This window comes from Pelobates fuscus, chromosome 7 (assembly GCF_036172605.1).
Source record: "Pelobates fuscus isolate aPelFus1 chromosome 7, aPelFus1.pri, whole genome shotgun sequence".
In the NCBI taxonomy this organism is placed as follows: domain Eukaryota; kingdom Metazoa; phylum Chordata; class Amphibia; order Anura; family Pelobatidae; genus Pelobates; species Pelobates fuscus.
Window position 1 is genome coordinate 164,449,153 of NC_086323.1, and position 20,901 is coordinate 164,470,053.

The 20,901-nt window shown below is 41.8% G+C and overlaps 1 protein-coding gene across 3 annotated transcripts in view; it reads left to right on the plus strand.

The window, feature by feature from the left end:
* Positions 1 to 20,901, plus strand: part of ERC2 (ELKS/RAB6-interacting/CAST family member 2) — a 1,126,181-nt gene that overhangs the window by 222,392 nt on the left and 882,888 nt on the right. For all 3 annotated transcript variants that reach the window (XM_063426897.1, XM_063426898.1, XM_063426899.1), the window contains one exon: positions 6,543 to 6,710. In XM_063426897.1, coding sequence (XP_063282967.1) covers positions 6,543 to 6,710 — 168 coding nt within the window. The remainder of the gene's footprint in view (positions 1 to 6,542; positions 6,711 to 20,901) is intronic.

The following is a 20,901-nucleotide window of genomic DNA, read 5'->3' on the forward strand; positions in this document are numbered from 1 at the left end:
GCAGAAAAGCTATGTCCGCACCCAACCTTTTTATTTCCCTGAACATGAGCCATCTCTTCTTTGGTGCATTAAGTCCCTTCACATTCAGGGATGTCAGTTTTCGAGCCATCTATGTAGGTCGATATTGTGCTGAAAGTAGTCTAGGGATTGTTCACCCATGTCCCGCGGTCCGCTATTATGGAGCCTATATGGTTCCCGGCTTGGACTTCTGCCGTCTTTGCTTCCCGTCGCAAGATAAGGGTCAGGAGGGGGATGGAAAGGGGGGGAGAGGGAAGAGAGAATGAAAAAGTAGAAGAGAAAGAAAAAGAAGAAACTGGTCTTACTAATCGCCGGTCCAATGTGGTGCGTGGTTCCCAGATCCATTCTCCCGCTAAGTCGGGGAGTGTAAGATATGGATACCTGTACCAAAGGGGTGTCTACACCGTTAAGGAAAAGCTAGTTGTGTGTAAGCTAGTGGCGGAGTGTGTGAGGCGTAGTCGCGTCCTGTCCCGTGAGTGAAGCCTCCGGGCCCCAAATGGTAGGGGAAAGGAAGGGGGGAGAACAGGGGAAGAAGGGGAACACATGGGGAGTGGGCCCCGCTGTCCATCCCCACTGGGCATGGTGTGTCATAGCCCATGTGAGCAGGGGGTGTCCCCACCATGGGATCCTCTGTGATCAGTGCCCATCGTTGTACATGAGTGGGGTTTGTATACCAGGGGGTGTGCCCTTCCGGTCAGCCGCTCCCCAGCTTGAGCTGCCAATGGATACTTTATGGGCTAATGAGCAGTCAGCGATAAAAGTAAACTGATCACGTGAAACAGTGACAAAATAAAAAACAATGCCCCAACCGCCACAATTGAGTCCTATTTTAGCGGATCATAACCTCTACCAGGTTTTATGTTCCCCTTTCGTGTTCCCCCTCCGCGCTCGAAAAAGCCGTGTTGGGCTTTTGGAGGATACCGCTATTTTACTTTATGTCACCGTGGCCTCCATGGTATAGTTAGTATAAATTGCCCGTGAGTGGGTTCCCAGATCCCCCTGGGGGCGTCAGGTCTTAGTGCACCCAATCTCGGTGTCCCCAGTTTGGTGAGACCGGGTACACTCCCCTCCGCCCCCAGGTAGGGATCTTCGCTATGGGGTCCGTGCACTGTTGGGGGCGCTGTCGTAAGCTCAAGAGGCCGTCCGGGTCATTTCTTGTGACCCACATCAGGGGATCCCATCAAGCTGCCTGCCGTATACATACATGCTTTACGTCATAATGGGGTTGGGTGTCGTGGGTCATGGGCTGGTAGGAACTTGTGTGGTCACAGTAACATAAAAAACATGTGCGCAATATTCTAAACAATATATCTTGCTACGTGTGCATAAACATCACGACTCATTAGGGAGCGTAGTGAATCCAGGGCATATGGTATTTGCAGCCCAGGCCATGTCCCCGAAGTTATATAGGTGGGATCCCGAGTGGGGGTGAGAGAGGCAGAGGTCCGTGACATGTCCTGAGAGACCCCACCGAGGCACTCACCCCCAGCGACTCCGATCACTTGGGGTCCCCCATGCCCTGGTCCCCCCCCCCAAAAAAAAACCCCACCCCAATCCCCTGGTACAAGGGGCATCGTCGCTAGGCTGGTTAATGTACAAAAAAGAGAAAAAACAACTGCGGGGAAAGAGTTATGGTGGCAGCCCCCCGCACCCCTCCTTGACATGTGTGCCCCCACATCCCCCACCCCATCCAGCATCTGACCCCCCCCCCCCCGCTACTGGGTCCACGGCCCGCCACTGTGTGGAGGCCACATATAGTTTAACTTTATGGCATGTCCCCACTACCTCACTCCCCGACGGCCATTCTTCAGGTAGAGGTTGCAGTTCAGCAACACTGCTAAGCGTGGAAGGCAATCTTGGCGGCGTCTTGATCCCCAGATCCGCAAACAGCGCTGAAGCTTCGTCACCTGGCTGCAGAAAGTGGGTTTTTCCTTTGTGAAAGGCTAGTAGTTTAAACGGGTATCCCCACGCGTACCTTATGTTCGCCACTCTTAGTGCCTCTGTGATCGGCTTCCATTCTCTGTGGCGTTGAAGAGTAGCTGGGGCGAGGTCTTGGAAGAGAGTCAGGTTGGTGCCCTGGAACGTAATTGGGCCTTCCCTCCCTCGCTGAAGTAGTGCTTCCTTGGTTTGGAAGTGCAGGAATCTGATGATGATATCCCGCGGGACCACATGTGGTCGGGTAAGCCAGGTAGTAGAGGCTTCAATATGGTAGTGACAACCTCGGCCACTGGGCCCTCTCCTGAATTCTCGGGTAGGCCTCTGAGGCGCAAGTTGTTGCGGCGGGTTCTATTCGCCATGTCCTCAATGGCTAACTCAGCCGTCGTCATCCTGGCCGTCAATAGATTCACATGCTTGATTGCCGTGTTGTGCGCCTGTGTTGCTGTTTCTAGTCTGTCCTCCAACTGCGCGGTGCGGTCTCCTATGGAGTGGATTTCTTCTCTCAGGACCCGCATGGAGCGCTCTATTTCCCTGGCTAAGTAAGTTTTTACCTCTGCCAAGGTGTGCAATATTTGCTCCGTGTCCGCAGACGGGGCGTTATCCCCCGGGGACATCCGAGTTAGGGTGTCCGCCGAGTCTGAGTGGGTTGCTCTGCCATTTTGGGAACCCACGGGCCCGCCCTGTGGAGTCGTGAAGAACTCCGCTATTGAGGCTCCTGCCTCCGCGCCTTTCTTCTGCGTTTTTTTCGTCGGCCGTTTCTCCATCTCTTCCGGGTCTCTTATGTGGTAAGTTCAGGGGGTATTTTGCTGTTCTAGCAGGCTATTATAAGCTTTCTTCGGTGTAGTCGGAGCAGGGCTTTAGGCAGGCACGTCCAGCTCGCTCCGTGTCCAGGCCACGCCCCTTGTGAATACAATTTTTAATAACAATAAAATATTCTGGTTTACCAGAGCTCAGATTTAATTAACTAGATTTAGTCTAGCATTTACATTATCATATTGACTATATTTAAGCAACAAATTTGCTGGCCCAAAAAAAATCTAAACTAAAACGTGATGCACAGCAGGATATGCTTGCCTCCCCTGTTTGGCAATCTGTGAATTATGCCAGACAGAATGAAATAGTTTTGTTTTATAAAGTTGAGTTTGACAAGCTTATAATATAGTTCTATTCTACATACATATCTTTGCACAGTGACTTTGATTTTGCTTATATTCAAATTGCATTGCATAGATTTTTTGATATTATTATTATCATTTTTTAGATTATTCTAAAATTACTCTGTGAGGTGGTTAAAGAACGATTTATTTTTTTCCTGTGGAAGTGGTTCAGAAGAACTGGAATTTTTTGCCCTACACAAATCTGTCCTTCTTCAGGCAACCCAGCAGCCCTGATTTAAGTGGGACAGTCTAAATCCTGGAGTCCTTTTCCGACATTCCATTTTTGTTTCCTATTGTCCTGCATCTAGGGACACAATGGAACTGTCCCCAGCCAGCACTTAATGGTGTGCTTTTGCTGTGCCGAGGGCACATGCGGAGGGCAAATTGATTATGCAGAGAGAGCACCACAGCAGAACTCTCTACATGGTCTGCCCTAAACAGGGCCAGACAGAGTTTGCTAATTAGTGAAAGCACGCCAGGCTGACACGTCCATTTGTGGGTAGCCCCTCCAACATTTCTGGGCAAAGCCATTCATTATTTGCCACCTGGTCTATTTGCCCCTCTCCCTTTTTTTCATATCTACTAAAGTTAGGAGGTATGGTAGTTAAACGGCTAGCAGATGTGTACATGTAGGGGTACAACTCTGTAAACAAGTTGTTTTCACTTGAGAATCAAGTGTGCTCATGTAGCTGATCAAGATAAACTCTCTGACATTGACATTGAGATATTTTTTAACTAATTTAACTTCAGTTTGCCTGGGCAGCTCTTAGTTTACCAATGAAATGTACCTCTACACTGCAATGGCAATCAAACTAAAAATGAATAAGTGCATTCTTAGGTTGGAACCCTGGTTTGTGTTGTCATGGTGCAAGTCTCCATTATTTGGAACAGGTACATCGTAGTTGTTGGGTCCATGACAGCTGCCCGCTCGCTATTATCGGCATACTGTGGGAGTACATCCTTCCACAGTATACTAGAGGCCACTCTGACATTAGAAAGACCCTAAACATTCAAATTGTTTTATAGAATTTATTTTAGAATGTTTTACATTACAAAGAATGGGCCACTGAACTAATTCTAAACTTGTCGAATGAGTCACCAAGATAATGAAATGCACATAAATTGGCTTGCTTTAAAATAAAATGGATAAAAGGTTAATAAAAACTGCCCTCCATCTAACCTCCCTTCTCCCCCAAACACATCTTAGCAGAACAAAATTCCCAGGGCTGCGTATAAACAAGATTTATATTTAAATTCTATTTAAACATTTGGTGTTTTTTTTTTTATATACTAAATTAAAATGTCTCAAGTATAATAAAAATATTTTATTATTGTTTTTTCTTTCTTAATTTGTTTAATCAATTTATGCCACTTCTGCATTGACCGTACAAGCTAGTTCAGACATGCATCTTGAAATTATGTGAAAAAACTAAATATCTAATTTTTTACTAAAATACATTCCCACCTTTTATTTTTTCTGGTTCGGTTCACTTATATTGATAATATTGCTTACTCATTCTGTGTCAATAAATTATATAGCGCTAGATGCTTTTAAGTGATATAATAAAATACTGACAGATTAAAACACAATGCTAGACACCAGGTTTCAAGTGCCCTACTATATTGCGTATAAAGAAACAATCTAAGCACCATAACCACTTTAAGACGCCGTATTTGCAACTTTTTAATTTAATTTTTTTTAATGTGCAGATTTCAGAGGAAAAATAAATAAGCCACTCTGGAATGTATGTCCCATCAAATTGTAGTTGCCTGTGTGCATGTGCTGGTCCATGCTCATCTATGGTCCTGTTATGCTCAGAAGATTCTAGCTGGTGGGAGTTAAATGTACTTCTGATACAATAGGATAGTGAGGCAGCCACTTAGTAAACAGCATATGCTCAGTGATAATATTTAATAGTGATAATACTTAAAAACAGTGTTTGCACTTAACCGCCCTGAATTATTTATTTTTATACACATCTCTAAATTGCACTAAACCACCTATCTCAATGAGAAGCTTTGGACTGATGCTTTGATCACAGTTGTTCTCTGAGAAGCATTTGATTAGATAATTTCTTCCTCCAATTATAAGATAGTATAAGTGCTGGTCAAAAAGTGATTGGATCAATAACTCTAGAGGCCAGATCTGCAGATAATGAAAAAAATGTTTTAAGTGCTTAGGAAATATTTGTGGAAATTTAACTACCGTATTTATCGGCGTATAACACGCACCGGCGTATAACACGCACCTCATTTTTAGAAAGAAATTCCAGGAAATTTCCCCCCCTCCCATAGTATTCCCCCCCTCATCCCATAGTATTCCCCCCTCATCCCATAGTGTCCCCCCCCTTTCCATAGTATTCTCCCCCCCTCCCCTCCCATAGTATTCTCCCACCTCCGATAGTATTCTCCCCCCCTCCCCTCCCATAGTATTCTCCCCCCCCTCCCCTCCCATAGTATTCCCCCCCTCCCCTCCCATAGTATTCCCCCCCTCCCATAGTATTCTCCCCCCTCCCCTCCCATAGTATTCTCCCCCCTCCCCTCCCATAGTATTCTCCCCCCCTCCCCTCCCATAGTATTCTCCCCCCCTCCCCTCCCATAGTATTCTCCCCCCCTCCCATAGTATTCTCCCCCCTCCCCTCCCATAGTATTCTCCCCCCCTCCCCTCCCATAGTATTCTCCCCCCTCCCCTATTGTGCACACTTCCTTTCAGTCCCGCCGGAAACCGGAACCTTAAATTAAAGTTCCTGTACCGCGGTACGCGCTGTGAAGCCGGCCCACGCTTCAGGACAGGTAAGTAATTATGGGATATCGGCGTATAACACGCACCCACGATTTTTCCCCTATTTTCAGGGGGAAAAAGTGCATGTTATACGCCGATAAATACGGTAAATGCATTTTTTTCTTCTTTCTTTCACTAAAGTCTGCAAATTTGTGTGTGTGTATATATGTATATGATTTAGAGCCAAAGCACTGTATTTGTGGGATGAGTTTGCCCTTTAAAAACCTTACCCCCCCCCCCCCGGCTCCTCTTACCTGGGCCATTCCGTTTCAGGTCACCCCACCCACCTCACCCCGTCTTTAATTCATTTATTACACTCTTCTCTTTGGTGGGACCTCTTTTATTTACAGGACTACCCACACATAGTTTTCGGCACACCACAACCGACCTATCACCACCACCAATTGATACATACTACTATCATGTTTTTGACCACATGTATATTATTTTAAAAAATATATATAACTTGAATATTAGATGTACGTAAGTATGGCTAATGTTTCAATTACATAGAAAGACCATGTTGCACCTATATGAGTGAGGTTCGTGTGTGTATATACATATACACATTACTTTTTTGATTAATAAAAATGTGTATGGATATTTAATCGTTTGTTTGTTTTTTTGTTTTGCTTTTTGACCAACAGATTGACCAACTGAAGCAAGAGCTGTCAAAAAAGGAATCTGAACTCCTTGCCTTACAAACCAAGCTGGAGACACTTGGCAATCAGAATTCAGATTGTAAGCAACACATTGAAGTGCTTAAGGAATCACTTACTGCCAAAGAACAGAGGGCTGCAATCCTTCAGACTGAGGTAGGCTTGTTTACCAATTGCAACTCCGTCATTAATCACAGCTTATATTGTGCATCTCCATTTTGTAAATCCTGACCATTAAAGTAATTATTTTTCTCGTATGATTATGCTCCAGCATGCAGAGACAAAACTGCATGAAAAGAATATCATTCATAATTTCCCAAAGAGAAAATGTTTGTAAAATGGTTACACTGGGCAGAACGCAACTCTGAATGTGACACTTTTCCTCTTTAATCCTTTAATTTAAAAAGTCAGAGTTCAAACCTTTGCAGGATGACGAAAATAATTGGGCATGAAAAATAATGCAACGTAACAAACCTGCGTTTCTTCTACCAGGCCAAAATGCAGCTTTATATATCTTCCAAAATTCTATAGGGTGCGACTGATATTGTGCTCGCTCTTTGGCCTAGAAAGCAAGACGCTCCTTTTATGTTCAGATTTAGTAAGTGCCTTTCTCTGTTGGCTGTGGATTTGTCCTGTATTAGCATGTGAGAGATTTCAATGCGGGGCGTGCAGGACGTAGCTCAGGATGTGTGTAAGTCACTCGCACACACGGCATACGAGTATGCGTTCTCTCTGGGACGTACTGTGCAGGCCCATTTTTTTCACGCTTAGCAAGTCCAAACTAAACACACTAACAGCTTTGTGATTTATTAACGGTTGGCTTTTCCAAGTCAATGAGCAAATAAGAAATACTCTTCTATATTTCTAATGAATTATTGACATTCACAAGGAAGCTTCATCTTTGGGCCATGAAATGCATTCTCAAGTTGGCAGAGTAGAAACCACATCCTTTAGTGGGATTACATTAAGGCCAAGGCATATTTGTATAATAGGTTATAATGTGTAATGCCATTATTATACATTTGGAATTCACGTTTTTGATTTTCGCTAATAACAGGTATTTTATATCTTATTGGTGAAGTGATGATCTCTTTTATCTATTGGTTCTGAAGTAGTAGGAAAACACAAATTATTTGTTCATAGAAAAATCAAGCTGGTTAAGATTTGGTTTATATTTCTATCATGTCATAAATTCCTTATAAAACATTAGCTTCTGCCTCTCCCTGGGAATGCAGCAAGTGATAGTACCAGGCAACAGTGAATTAATCAACCTACTCCTGGTATAGGGTGGAACAGGCACAAAAAAAGGACAGGGTCACTGTTAGAATGGGAAGAATAATGCTGACCCGCTGGAGACCTAGTTAGGGAAATGGACAGGGCTTACAATTCACTCCTCCTATCTGAAGTGTAGTGCACCACACCCAGATATTCAGTCAGGCCCTGTCTGATGTTAAGATGGTGGATCTTGAGAGATGCATATGTTTTATGTCTTTTCACTGAACTGGATTGGCCCTGTGGAAGAAACAGTCCACCTTTGAAGGAAACAGTGGGTCTCGACAGCGTGATGACCCTGAATATGAAGACCTTCGAAAATCAAAGGTCTTAAAGCATATTTTGCAAAGACCCCAGATGGTGACTGCCCCACGTTTATTCCTCTGGCCATGGGTGGCAGAGTAAGGTTGTTTTTACTTACCTGAACCTGTCCCATGCAGGCGCCGCTATCTTCTTTCTAAAGGTTCTCTTCAGATCCTGGTGCTTAATCTGCCAGTAGGTGAGTCAGTGCTGTACTCTCGCACATGCCTATGGAGGATCCCCAAGACTGCGAGATCCTCCACAGTCAGAGCATTTTTCCTCTCAGCCCTCACTAGTGATGGCTGAGGGCTTGACAAGGCTTGTCAAAAGGTAGCTCTGCCTTTTGCCAAGCTTTGTTATGAATATAAATATACATAAGACAAAGTAGCCCCTATGTTGCCTTATGATGTATTTTGACTGGCTTGGAATTTTAGTGAAATTCATCACTTTAAGCAGCAAGCTGAGTTTGGGCCTATGAGGTTTATACTTTATTCCATTACCGCCCCGATCTCCTCTTAGTTAGGAGACCGGCACGATAATATCTCCATGGCGATGCGACCCAGCTGATCACGTGGTCCGGGTCGCGGTTGCCATTTTGGAAACTCGGAGCTTACTACTTGCAGAACTCTGAGTAATAACTGCTCATTTTTATAAGGGACTTTCTCCCTTCGTGTCTCCTATCCCTTTCAAATAGACCTATATTGTCAAACTGTTTAAATACTTTTGCCTCTACTCTAGCATTTATAGCCAAGCTGACGCCGGCCATCGTGGTGTCCCCAAGTAACATGTTCTCGTGGCCATCTTAGTACCCCTCCTTAAAGCTATCCCACTCCTATTTTCTTTTATATCTTTCATATAACTAACTTTTATACCGTTTATGATTCTAAGCTCATATTTATTTTGTTTCCTTTTTTTTTTTTTTACTTTTATTACTCTAATTACAATGATGTCACTAATTGTAATGCTATTTAAACAGGATAGGCCTTTTATATTGTAACACTTTGAAAAAGCCTTGCAAACATGTGAAATGCATAGTGTTTTAAAAAGCCTTTTTGTTATATCGTTTTTATTATATTTGTCTCCAATAAAGATAGCCATTTTATGCTATTTGGAGCTATGATGGACCCACTGGCACCCCAACTGGGTACCTCCATCAATCGCTGCTTCCTAGTAATCCTTGAGTACCATAAGCACTGCACTGGAACACCATAACCACTGCAAGCCCCCAAAACCACCACAGCTTGGTTGGGGTCTCGCTGTGCTCCACCCACCCTGGACATAAGACCAGGATCCAGCTTCCAGTGGGTAGACCTCTCCTAGTCCAGAGAGAGAAGCAGGCTGCTCTTACAAGATCCAAGGGAGTATAGTGATTATAGCAATCCCCAGAGTGAATATAGCTCTCCAATTCCCCAAACATGAGCCTAGATTTCATGAAAGGTAAAACGAATGTCGTTTAATGGTAGCCACAACTGGCCTTTTATGACAGTCCCCATGCACTCCCCCCTGGACCTAAGAGTAAACCACAGTAGAAACAAATACACAATCACATTGGCTGGTCCAGGACACTCCCATACAAAATTAGATAATCTCTCCTCTGTGCCTGGTAGATAATTGGATCAGGAACTGTACTAATCTAATCCAATTATCTGCAAGCACAGAAAAAACGCACTTTTTCCCAAACACCCCAAAAGTACCATAAAAATACATAAACACCCCACAGAAGTTACATTCCCTGATAGCCCTGATCTGGGTGACCAACATATTCAAAAATTACCCAGCTCAGTTCAGGGGTTCAGGAATTTCCTGGAAGTCTTAATTTTGACCAACTGCCTGCATGGTCCCATGCCCAAAACAGTTCCAGAGAATCAGGAATTGCGGTCGGTCTAGTTCGGTAGTTTAAAAATGAACAAACTACCGAACATAGACAATAGTCTTACCCTGGAGCTTTATCCCCTTGTTTGTGGGAACGTTTCCACAGAACAGTGCTTTTCTAAGTGTTGTGGAACCAAATGCAGGCGATGCTGGACGTCCAGCAGTGTCCTGGAGTTTCTGTGTCCGTTTTCAGTTCCATGAGATTCATGCCCAAACACCACTGCCTGCGTTCATGCGAACAAGATGGCCGTCGCCTCGTGGTGATCCATAGGAATTGCGGCCATCCAGACGAACACTTAGAACACTGCGGTAGAGATTGCTACAAAGTAGCAATTAGGCTTAACAAGCTCTAGGGTGGTCTCCGGTTCGTGCGGCTGTTCGGTTCCCGAACCAAATATAAAATCAGCCGAACCAAGTCTGTTCACATAGTTTTTCGAAGGGCCCATAGTCTTTTGGTAAGAGGCTTGCAAGCAGTCCCCTCCAAGAACATGTGACGAGGCTCAGTTCGTCACAGGAGCCTCCTAGCCTATCCTTTTAAGCATCCAATAGTTTTTATCACCAGGAACCTGAGTACTCGTAAGTAATATCCTTGGTGGGGATTATTCCACATATGCCGCCTATACTGAGCAATATTTAATTTGCTCCTCGTATGTGAGTATACCTCCTTTATCTAATTCCAGTTTTATTTTGGACCATATAGAGAACACTATATTGTGTTTTTATCTTCCCTCCTATGCACTGAGGATGCTGCTTTGCTGCTATTTGGTAAAGAAACACCCTTACATACCCTGAAGACGCCTTTGTGAGTGCATCAAGACATCATCATATCCATAGAGACAGGGATCACAAGCAGTCAGATATACTACACTATATTTGTGTCCTCTCTCCTTTTTATTTCCCTGAGCTTGAGAAGACCACCATAGCTGCTGCTTCCTTACACTACCCCACATACCTACCATATTGCCAGATAAGAAGTGACTCTGGTTTCTGGGAAGTTCTAGCAGCCAAAAATACAAGCACTGATCTATTCCACCCCCATTGTCTCCTGTTTATTCTATTAACCTCTGATCAGTGGAACTTCTGAATAAGCTGATACCACCCATTCTGCATCAGCTGCTGAACATTCTCTTAAATTGAGGATTCGTATACCCTTGGTGAAGAAAGGGGTAAAGCGAACACATTCGTACAATTAGAATCATTATTGCATGCTGTACATTGACAAGTAGTTATGGTCACTTCTTGTCAGGGTGCATTTGAGAACAAGATGTTACAGAAAGAATTTTTACATAACACATTATAACCTTTCAAACATGTGGTAAGGTTGCAAAGGCCACCTTAACTGGCTGAACTGTTTTCTTTACTAGGATATAAGATATTTGCAATTTAATGTTCAGAAACAAACAAAAGAAGCATGAGAGCAAGGACGGAAATAAAACGTCTGAAAAGTAGAGTCCCATGATTAATTCTCCTAAGACAAAATTTTGGATATAGAACCATTCATGTCCATGGCAGGGGATACTGCGGCACTTTGAACCGAGTGGGCACCTAAGGAACCATTCATGCTTGCAAGATGAAGGATCCATTTGACTCAACAAGCCACCGAGGGAGTCGAAACTGGAAATGAATGTACACACAAAATCGCACAGAAAAACGCAACAATGAAATCAACGTGATATAACACTAGAGGCAGCAAGCCACACAAGTTGAGGTCTAGCTGGAAAGAAACAGATAAAAAAACAGAAGACAAATTAGACTTGGTTCTACAATAAATCGTGAGAGACACACCATCAGGCAAAAAGAAAACTTAATCGGTATTGAAAGCTCTTATACCAAACACTCTGCGAAATGAAATCAGATAGAGGAGTAAGGCCAATTTCATCGGCAACTGATGCTAAGACAGCAGGTCGTTTTTCAGCCTTCTTCCAGAAATTGAAAAGCAATGGAAACTTCTTAAAAATGAGGAATAGCAAGCAGGGGGAGCTCTTGCCAACTGATTTCAAAAAGTAATTTACAAATCATAGGATTCTTTCCCACTCCAGAACCTTGAAGAGGGACTTGTACCGCAGAAATAGCAGAATGAAAAATGTTGATCATCCTGTAAGATTTACCGTGAAAGAAAAGGTAAGAAGGAAAGTTCAAGATGTCCACGATAGCGGCAGTAAAGGAATCCAGACCCCTTTCTAGAAGTCCCAGAGCAAGTCCTGAGCCGCTGATGATAGGCCTGACACATTCCAACTGTCCAGGCCACCAGAGGTAGGCGTTCCTGTAAGACTAAAGGACCAAGATTCCCTTCCTGATGCAGAATGAGAAAGGGTGAATGAGGAAGACCGAGCGGATCATCGCACGAAAATTCCAGAAGGAAGAAGAATGAATGTTGAGCTCTCCAGAGCGGAGCAGTATTGACACATCTTGACACTGCGGGAGATGAAGAGTCCTTAGGAAAAGTCTTAGGCCTCCGCAGTCGGCCATGACTGGAGAAATTCATCGACTGGTAGACAGCAGCCAGGTAAGAAATCAACCATCTGACAATTTGCCCTGGAAACTAACAGATTCAGATGAATAGGGTCCCGCCAGTGGTCCAGAAGATGAAATATAGGTGGATGAAGTCTCCAATCGCTGGTATCTCTTCAGTAGCGGGAGAACAAATCCGCAACAAAAATGTTTCGACCGGCAAGATATTTTGCCATAACAGAGAAATGCCTGTACAGAAAATTCTGGTATAGATTCTTCATGAGATCCGCCAGGAATTTCGAGTGGGATCCACCCAGTAGTTAGGTAACACACCGCCGACTCGTTGGCCATACAAAATATTAATACCCAATATTAAGGTCCCTGGCAACCCTGTCAGAGCACTGAAAAGGTGTTTAAATTCATCTTTTTTTTTCGCCCACACTGTGCAGGTCTCCCCGCGGGCTCTGTCTCCATGGCAAGGTTGATGATCTCAGTTAACCCAGTGCTTTCCCATAGGAAAGCGTTGAAGGTTATTGTGCATGCACAGCAAAATGCCACACTGCGACAATCAGCATCTCCTCATAGAGATGCATTGAATTTTTTACATTAAAATTCTGCAGGGACATGCTGTTGACACCAGAACCATACCAATAACCTGTAGTTGTTCTGGTGACTATAGTGTTCCTTTCACTTACCCAATAAGCATAGTTTATTGAGGTGCCTAGAATGTCCTTTAAGGTCTGTGTCCTGAATATCAGTGGCTGGTTTACCATGGATGCAACACATGGAATATTGCTGAAACTGAGTTAAGAAGATCTAGCAAAGCTTTGATGTTTTCTAGCTCACCAGGGTCTAAGGGTCTGAGTGCAAACTTGGTGATTTTTCTCCACTACATGTTCCAAATGATTCAGTAAAACATGTGAATTCCCCACAATGATAATGTGCAAGAGACATCCATCCGTCAGTTCAGTATAATGTGTCTTGGTGACAGATGTCCTATTCTCTAGCGCAGGTGCAAACAAAATATATTTAGAATGCAGTTCTTGCAGCGCTGACGTAAGTCAGTCAATGGAAGTACTGCAGCTGTGCTTCGGAGTGTGTTTCATTTTGATAACTAACCTGCAATTAAAGGGAAGAATTTTTATCCTGTCCAGCCTTTGGCCTTTTATTATAATTTTCTTTGTGAAAAGCTTTGCGCGGTGCAGGCTTAGCTGTTTGGATTCGGAACAAAAAAATTTGCCAAACAAAGTAATGTGTCTTATATTTCCCGTCACTCCTTTGTTGTCCGGATCAGATAACATTACAGCGGTTTCTTTTGTGTGATATTTTTTTTGTGTGTCAGGGAATTGTAAAATGCTAGGACTAACAGATCATCTTTCACATCTAAGTGCCTGTGTCCAACTGTAATACCTTGTGCAACATGACCAGGTATCATTTGCATGGTTCTCTTTCCGATTCTCTTATCTTCCATCCGAGGATTTTATTACTTAATAATGCTTATTAATGGGATAGACAAAATAAAAAATAAATAAAAAAGCATGTAATATGGTAATATCAAGAAAATCTTATGCAATATATTTCTTCTTGATTTCAGTAGAACTATTCATCCCTGCTCATCTCTTGTGATTACTGTTATTGACCTTGAGATCCTTTCTATATTGCTATGTTAGTTACCTCATAGAACTGCTACCATATTTGTAGTTCATAATATGTTATATTATAATATGTTACACAATGGTGTATTATATCAATTTCTTTTAAAAAAATGTTTAAAAAAAACAAAGACTGATTAGTAGAGTATACTAATCTCATATTGTGTATAACAAAGTATTACAGATTCTGCCTTTAAGAAGACATTTCCCACTTATAATAATTGTCTATAGTGCTTTGAACTCTTTTCAACCTACACATTTTGGCAGGTCTGTGGAATCGGTTTTACATGCACCGACTCTGACTAAATGTACAGCATATGCCAGCATATAAATCGACACCCAAAATTAGACGTATTATATATGTTTAGGCTTATATTTGCAGATATGTTGACCTCTAAAATAATGTCCAACTTTTGGGCCTAGGATTTGCCTGCAGATTTAGGCCTAGACTAGCAGCAGAAGTCAGCAAACCGTCCTCTTTAATATTAAATTATTAATGTTGTTTTACTTAACTGTAGCCTGTATGTATTTAAATGTAAACACAATATTAGCATTTCCTTTTTTTTTGCTGATAGATGGAGCATATGTGCACAATGGTACATATCTCTCCAGCCAGTCAGATGTGTTTATGTACGAATGATACAATACCGCAATCTGCATTTGCAACTGCATCAGCTAGTTCTCCCAAAATGTATTCATAAAGGCTCTTAAGCATACTCAGTTGATTGAAAACAGTGATGGTATGCACTCCAGAAATTCTATTTCTTTAAAAAAAGAAGTTGGATGTGATAAGAGATATGAGAGGACTGAAAACATTGTGTGCATCAATAAAGAATTATTCCAAGGTATCTGTGACAAACTCCCCTTCCCACTTGACTTTGCCACTAGCTCCTGGAGAAGCCTGCTTGCCCGCCTTCTGCCCACAGACTATGGGCCCTGCAGGGAAAACTGTAAAATACTATTTAACTGGCTTGATTCATATGATTCCCCTATGCTGTTTGGGAACCGAACCACCGCACGAACTATGGAATACCCGGAAGCTTGTTAAGCCTAATGGATACATTGTAACGATCCTAACCGCAGTGTTCTAATGGTTCGTCTGGGTGGGCGCCGCTCGTGTGCCATCTTGTTCGCACGAATGCAGGCAGCGGTGTTTGGTCGTCAAGTTCATGGAACTGAAAACAGACACTGAAACTCTTGAACACCGCTGGACTTCCATGATCGACTGCGTTCAGTTTTATATAACTTAGAAGAACACTGTTTGGTGGGATCGATCGTCTGGATGAAGGGAACAAGCTCCACAGTATGTCAATGGATTCTGCTCAGTGGTTTGTTCTCTCTTAAGCTACCGATCTTGACCGACCGCTACCACTTTTTCCCTGGAACTATTAAGGGCAGGAGCCTCGTGTGCGGTCAGTCAAACTATGACTTCCATGAAAATCCCAAAACCCTGAACTGATCTGGGTGACTTTTGGATATGTTGGTCAACCAGATTGGGGCTATCAGAGGATATAACGTTTGTGGGGTTTTCATGTAGTTTAAAGGTATTTTTGGGGTGTCTGTGAAATGTGTTTTTTGGGCCTGCAGATAATTGAGTTGTGTACAGTTCCTGACTGCATTACCTCCCAGGTATAGGGAAGGGATTATCCTGTTTTGTGTGAGAGTGTCATGGGCGTGCTTGTCTGTGTTCAGAATTGTATAAAAGCAGGCCATCTGGCCAGATTAAAACATTCCAGTTTGTACTCCCAGAACTATGTGTCGTCTGGTTACTGGGAGGGGAAAGGGCTAATCACTGTTCCAGTGTGGTGGATTCAACAGGGAAAGTCCTTGTAAGCACTAGAGCTCCCAGGACTTAGTGTCATCCAGTGCCTGGGGGTGGATAGAGCGAGTTCCCCATTCGGCTCCAGGACGGAGCGGTTCCAGGACCCCAGTCAAGCCACGGCGACTGTGGGCAGAAGTGCTACGGTTTGTGCCCTGTTCTAGCTACAGGGAGCTCCGTTACAGTGTCCTTTTTGTTCGACAAAGTCATTTGTATAAAACACGTAGACTGAGTTGTTTTTTATAAGTAATTTTTGTCTTGACAATCATTTGTATAAAACAAATAGACTGAGTTGTTTTTTATAAGTAATTTTTGTCTTGACAATCATTTGTATGAAACATGTAGACTGAGTTGTTTTTGCTACCTATTTCTCACAAACAGTACTGCTATGTGGGGGGGGGGGGGGGGGGGGTTGCTTGCTTTTTTATTTCTTCAACCATTTTAATCCCCAAGGGGCTCAAAAATCATGGGGTTTAAGCAACTCCTACATCTGCCGGCTTAAATAAAGATTTTCCTAGGACTATCCTCATGTGGCTAGAGCTAGCGTGAGTACCTGATGTGTTATCATTATACTTTAAAAACAGTCTATTTCTCAGTGTGAGGGAGAAAAGTGTATTGAATATTAATTAAAATCAAATTACTTTATTGTGCCACAACATGGCAGACAATGACAAAATGGAACCCAGAAAACAGTAAACCCTGCACACTGGTTCCGCATTAGAGCTCCGGCCATCCACTAATTAGGTGCTCCGTATGGAGATGGACACCGCTGAATCCATCAACTAACTATCAAAATAGATGAACACAGGCAACACTCCAGGAGGGCTTTTATGGGGTGGTTTACCCGTAAATAAACTTACCATCCCGATCCTGGATTGTTGCCTGTGTTTATCTGTTTGAATGACAAAATGGAAGAAATCTGTGGTCAATGATTGTTAACAGATGAAAATGGGGAAGGATTACAAGGCATATGTATAATAACTAACTTTTTGCAGTTAAGTTAAATGTCTGCATTGTGGATCCTTAAGAGAACACTCCAAACACCTTAAGCACTTTAGCTTGCTGAAGTACTTTATGAAGGAAGAGTGTGTCCTCTCATTTTACAAAAAGTGCAGATTTTAATACACATCGGTACTTTTATAAACTAAATGTTACACCCTGGCCGTTAATCAGACAACCAGTCCTGTTCTTGTTCAGTAGATATCAGCTCAAGAGCCAGACAATTGCTTAGCCCACCTGCAAACACTTCTGATTGAAATGTATTCGGAAGTCTGTGATTGGACAGCCACTGAAAATCTGGGCAGGGTTAGAAGGGAAGGACTTGCAAAGGAAACAGATCTGCAGCTTTTGCGAGCGGTTTTTACATATGCCCCCAATTAAGAATGCATAATTAAGTGCATGCATGTTTTCATTGGGGCTAAATCTGCTACATAGTGTTTTTATGATTTATTTATATTTTGCATTGCATTGCATTTGGGCAGTGTGCTTTTTAGCACCACAATTCTCAGCAGTCTTTTGCACAATGCACATGCTGCACATACTCACCAACTGTAATTCAGAAAGGTGATATTGTGCGTTTAATCATTATATCTGTTAAATGATCTGTAAGCTTTGTTGAGCTTGTCTTTTTATATTCATGTTTTGTAATCACTATATCATTTTTTTTTCCTGTTTCTATTTGTCTACCTATTATCTGGGCAAGAATTTCTTCAAAGAACAAAGAGTTTTCTTTGGCAGTCCACTTTGAACTATGTATAGAGTCTTGAGACATGCCAAATGCAGACTTCACACTTGTCGTTTTGGCAAATCGCTATAAACTCAATTTTTTAACATTTAAACACTTATTTATTCTGTACATTTGCTCTAGGGAATTGAGTGTGCAGATCACGTTCATGTTATTGAATATAAGTTGCTGTTATGTCATATTTGTGTGGAATGTGACTTTTAAAATACATTTTGTTCCATATATAGTTAGTTATTAAGATAAATTACATTGTATTGTAAACTGTATAATGTTCAAATGATATGTAGCTTTTATCCCAAACATCCGGAGGGGTTTAATGTATCCTCTGAGGACATATTGTTTAATATTAAAGAGTTAACCTTTTGCGATTTCTGCTAATGCAACTTAGAGTATGCATGCTCAGAGGGTTTAACACTGGATTCAGCCAATATATCCAACAAGGAAATGCTCGGATAAGATAATTAGGGCCATTGGTTGCACATGACTCATGTGTTCAGTATACTGCGCCAAACATCTCAGCGTAACCAGGCGAAACAGCAGTTATACTGATATCTGGGATTAAAGGGATTGAATCCAGTTGATAAATTGGACCAGTAGGTGTTCCTTCTACATTGTGCCAGTATTTATTATTCAGCATATTTGGATTTTCTATGGATCGTTTACTCCTGTGTGAACCTTGAAGAACAGGGATATTCCTGGCCTGAATGGATCCATATTGAAGAAAAAAATATATATATTTATACTACTTGATATGCTAATAGCAGTCGACATGCAGCTTTTTATTAAATTGTACAATAGCTTCAACAAAATGTTTGTATTAATACAACAACATACAATATGTACATGCAGTCTATAGTGTTTCATAGAAAGTCATTGTGTATATATATATATATGTGGGTTATTCACACTGTACAAAATGAAAATTAAGTGTAACTTCTAAAGGTAAAATGCAACAAATGAGGTTGCTTTTCAAGTTGCTGGTAAAATTAAACATTTTATCTCTACTTTAAGTCAGACTGCCAAATATAGAGTGGGCCAAAAATTCAGAGTAGATTAGATAGATTAGTCTATAACTTTTTTAGTAATGAACCAATCGCTACCAGTTGATATTAACAATTAATGCTTAACATATGGAAACTTTTTTTTTTTCTCTTTGAAATGATTTAATTTGCTGCCACGTAAAGTCGGGCTCTTTCGATTGCATTGTTCATAGTATTAATGTTTTGAGGTCAGATTTTTGCCCGATAGCCTTCTGCGAGGTCACCCCGCACCAGACGGTGCATTTGGTAATGTGCAATGACACTGATGAATTGTCTGTGGATTTTGTGACTAAGCCATTTCAATAATAATTATGAAGATGCCATTTTGAAAATAAAATTCCGCAACACAAAAATTTAACTACTGACAAATAAATTATTTACCTGTCAAACCCTACTCTGAATTTTGACCCACGCTGTTCATGCAAAATACACTGATGGATGGCCGTGGCCAGGTCTGCTTGAGCATTATGGGAAATGTAGTCAATTGACTTCTGCCACGCAAAGGGAAAGAACCACCAATGTCACCCAGATGGCGTCATCTCAATTAAGTGGTCTGGGTACAGTGTTCCTATATCATCTTAACCCTGCAGTGTAAAACATTGCAGTTTTGTTGGAACATTGTAAAACATTTACATTGCAGGGTTAAACAAACCTCAGCTTGCTGTCTTCCACAAAGCCATTAGAGGAACTTAGTCACGTGACTTTACAACTCATAGAAAAGCATTCAATTCAATGCATTCCTATAAGAAGCATTGGGTTTATGTTTGGCACTCACCACATATGTGCATCAGGTCACCAGGAGTATTGGATTGAACCACAGATGGGGAAACTATGCCTCCACTATGATGTTACGGGAGACGAAAAGACCAAAAGATACTCTGTGCTGGAAAAAGTTAAGCAGTATTTTTTTAAAGTATTTTCACAGCAAACGAGGGAGGGTCCTGAGTCTATCTAGGGATAGGGACACTGTATGTAGGTTTGTATTCCTAACACTATAGTGTTCCGTTAACTATCACTGGCATGATTTGTTTGTGCCATTAGTTGCCAACATGCAAGCTTATCAGCCATGCCGAAACAGAAGCAATGTTTCAATCCTACATTGGCTTTATCTCTCTATCCATTTCCTTACCTGCTAGACTAGTATCCCTCCCTGCATTTCTTCTGTATTTGTATGACAGATCACTAGCACAGCATAGAAGAGATTTTAACCCCTTAAGGACACATGACATGTGTGACACGTCATGATTCCCTTTTATTCCAGAAGTTTGGTCCTTAAGGGGTTAAAACACCCTCTGATAACAAGGGAACACACTATCTTCTCATATTGGTATTCAGCTGCAATTTCTGTTATCTATTCAAAGCATTCTGTACAGGTGCCCTGTATTGAGTTAAATGCCTCGTTAACCCCTTGAAAGGTGAGCTATGCACTGAAAATGTATTTCAGTGAATGCAATTCATACCAGTAAAGTGATTCAGGACTCACATTAAATGGTTATTTTGCTCCAATTGCATGGTCAGCTAGGGTTTGTTTTACATCACTAGATATTTAATAACACTATAGAGATTAATTTTCCATCCTCCAACATACCCTGTGCATTTGCCAGTCTCCATATGAAGCATGTGTCAGTTTTCATATAATTTAAACCTTACTTGAATTCAGATTCTCACCTCCATTCCAACTGGCTGTGGTATCATCTACTACACATAGAAAGTGGATATCACCTATGCAGCGGCGGAACTGATGTAGAGTGTGGCCAAAAGGTAAATCCCCATCTGTCGTACTACTCCACAACATGACAACTGGTGATCTATGATTTGCCCATCCTTGCAGTGTTGCATATGTGAGCAGTGTTTGTGCGTTTGAATGAAACATGTTTTTGTATGGAGTATGTGTGTGCATGCATATAGGGGTGTGTATTCGTATGTAATGCATATAGGGGTGTGTATTCGTATGTAATGGTGTGTTTATATGTAGTGTTGGCTTTTAAAAATATTTAATTTTATGTATAAAATATTTTACCAGGAAGGGTACAGATATTTCTCTTGTTTTCAAATATCCAGGTGTACATTTGTGTGTTGTATTGGTGTTTCAATGAAGGGGTGTATTTGTACAGTATATCATTTTGGTATTTGGCTGCATGGGTGTGCTTGTATGTAATGTTTGATTGCAAGGGAGGGTTTGCATGTAGTGTTGGAT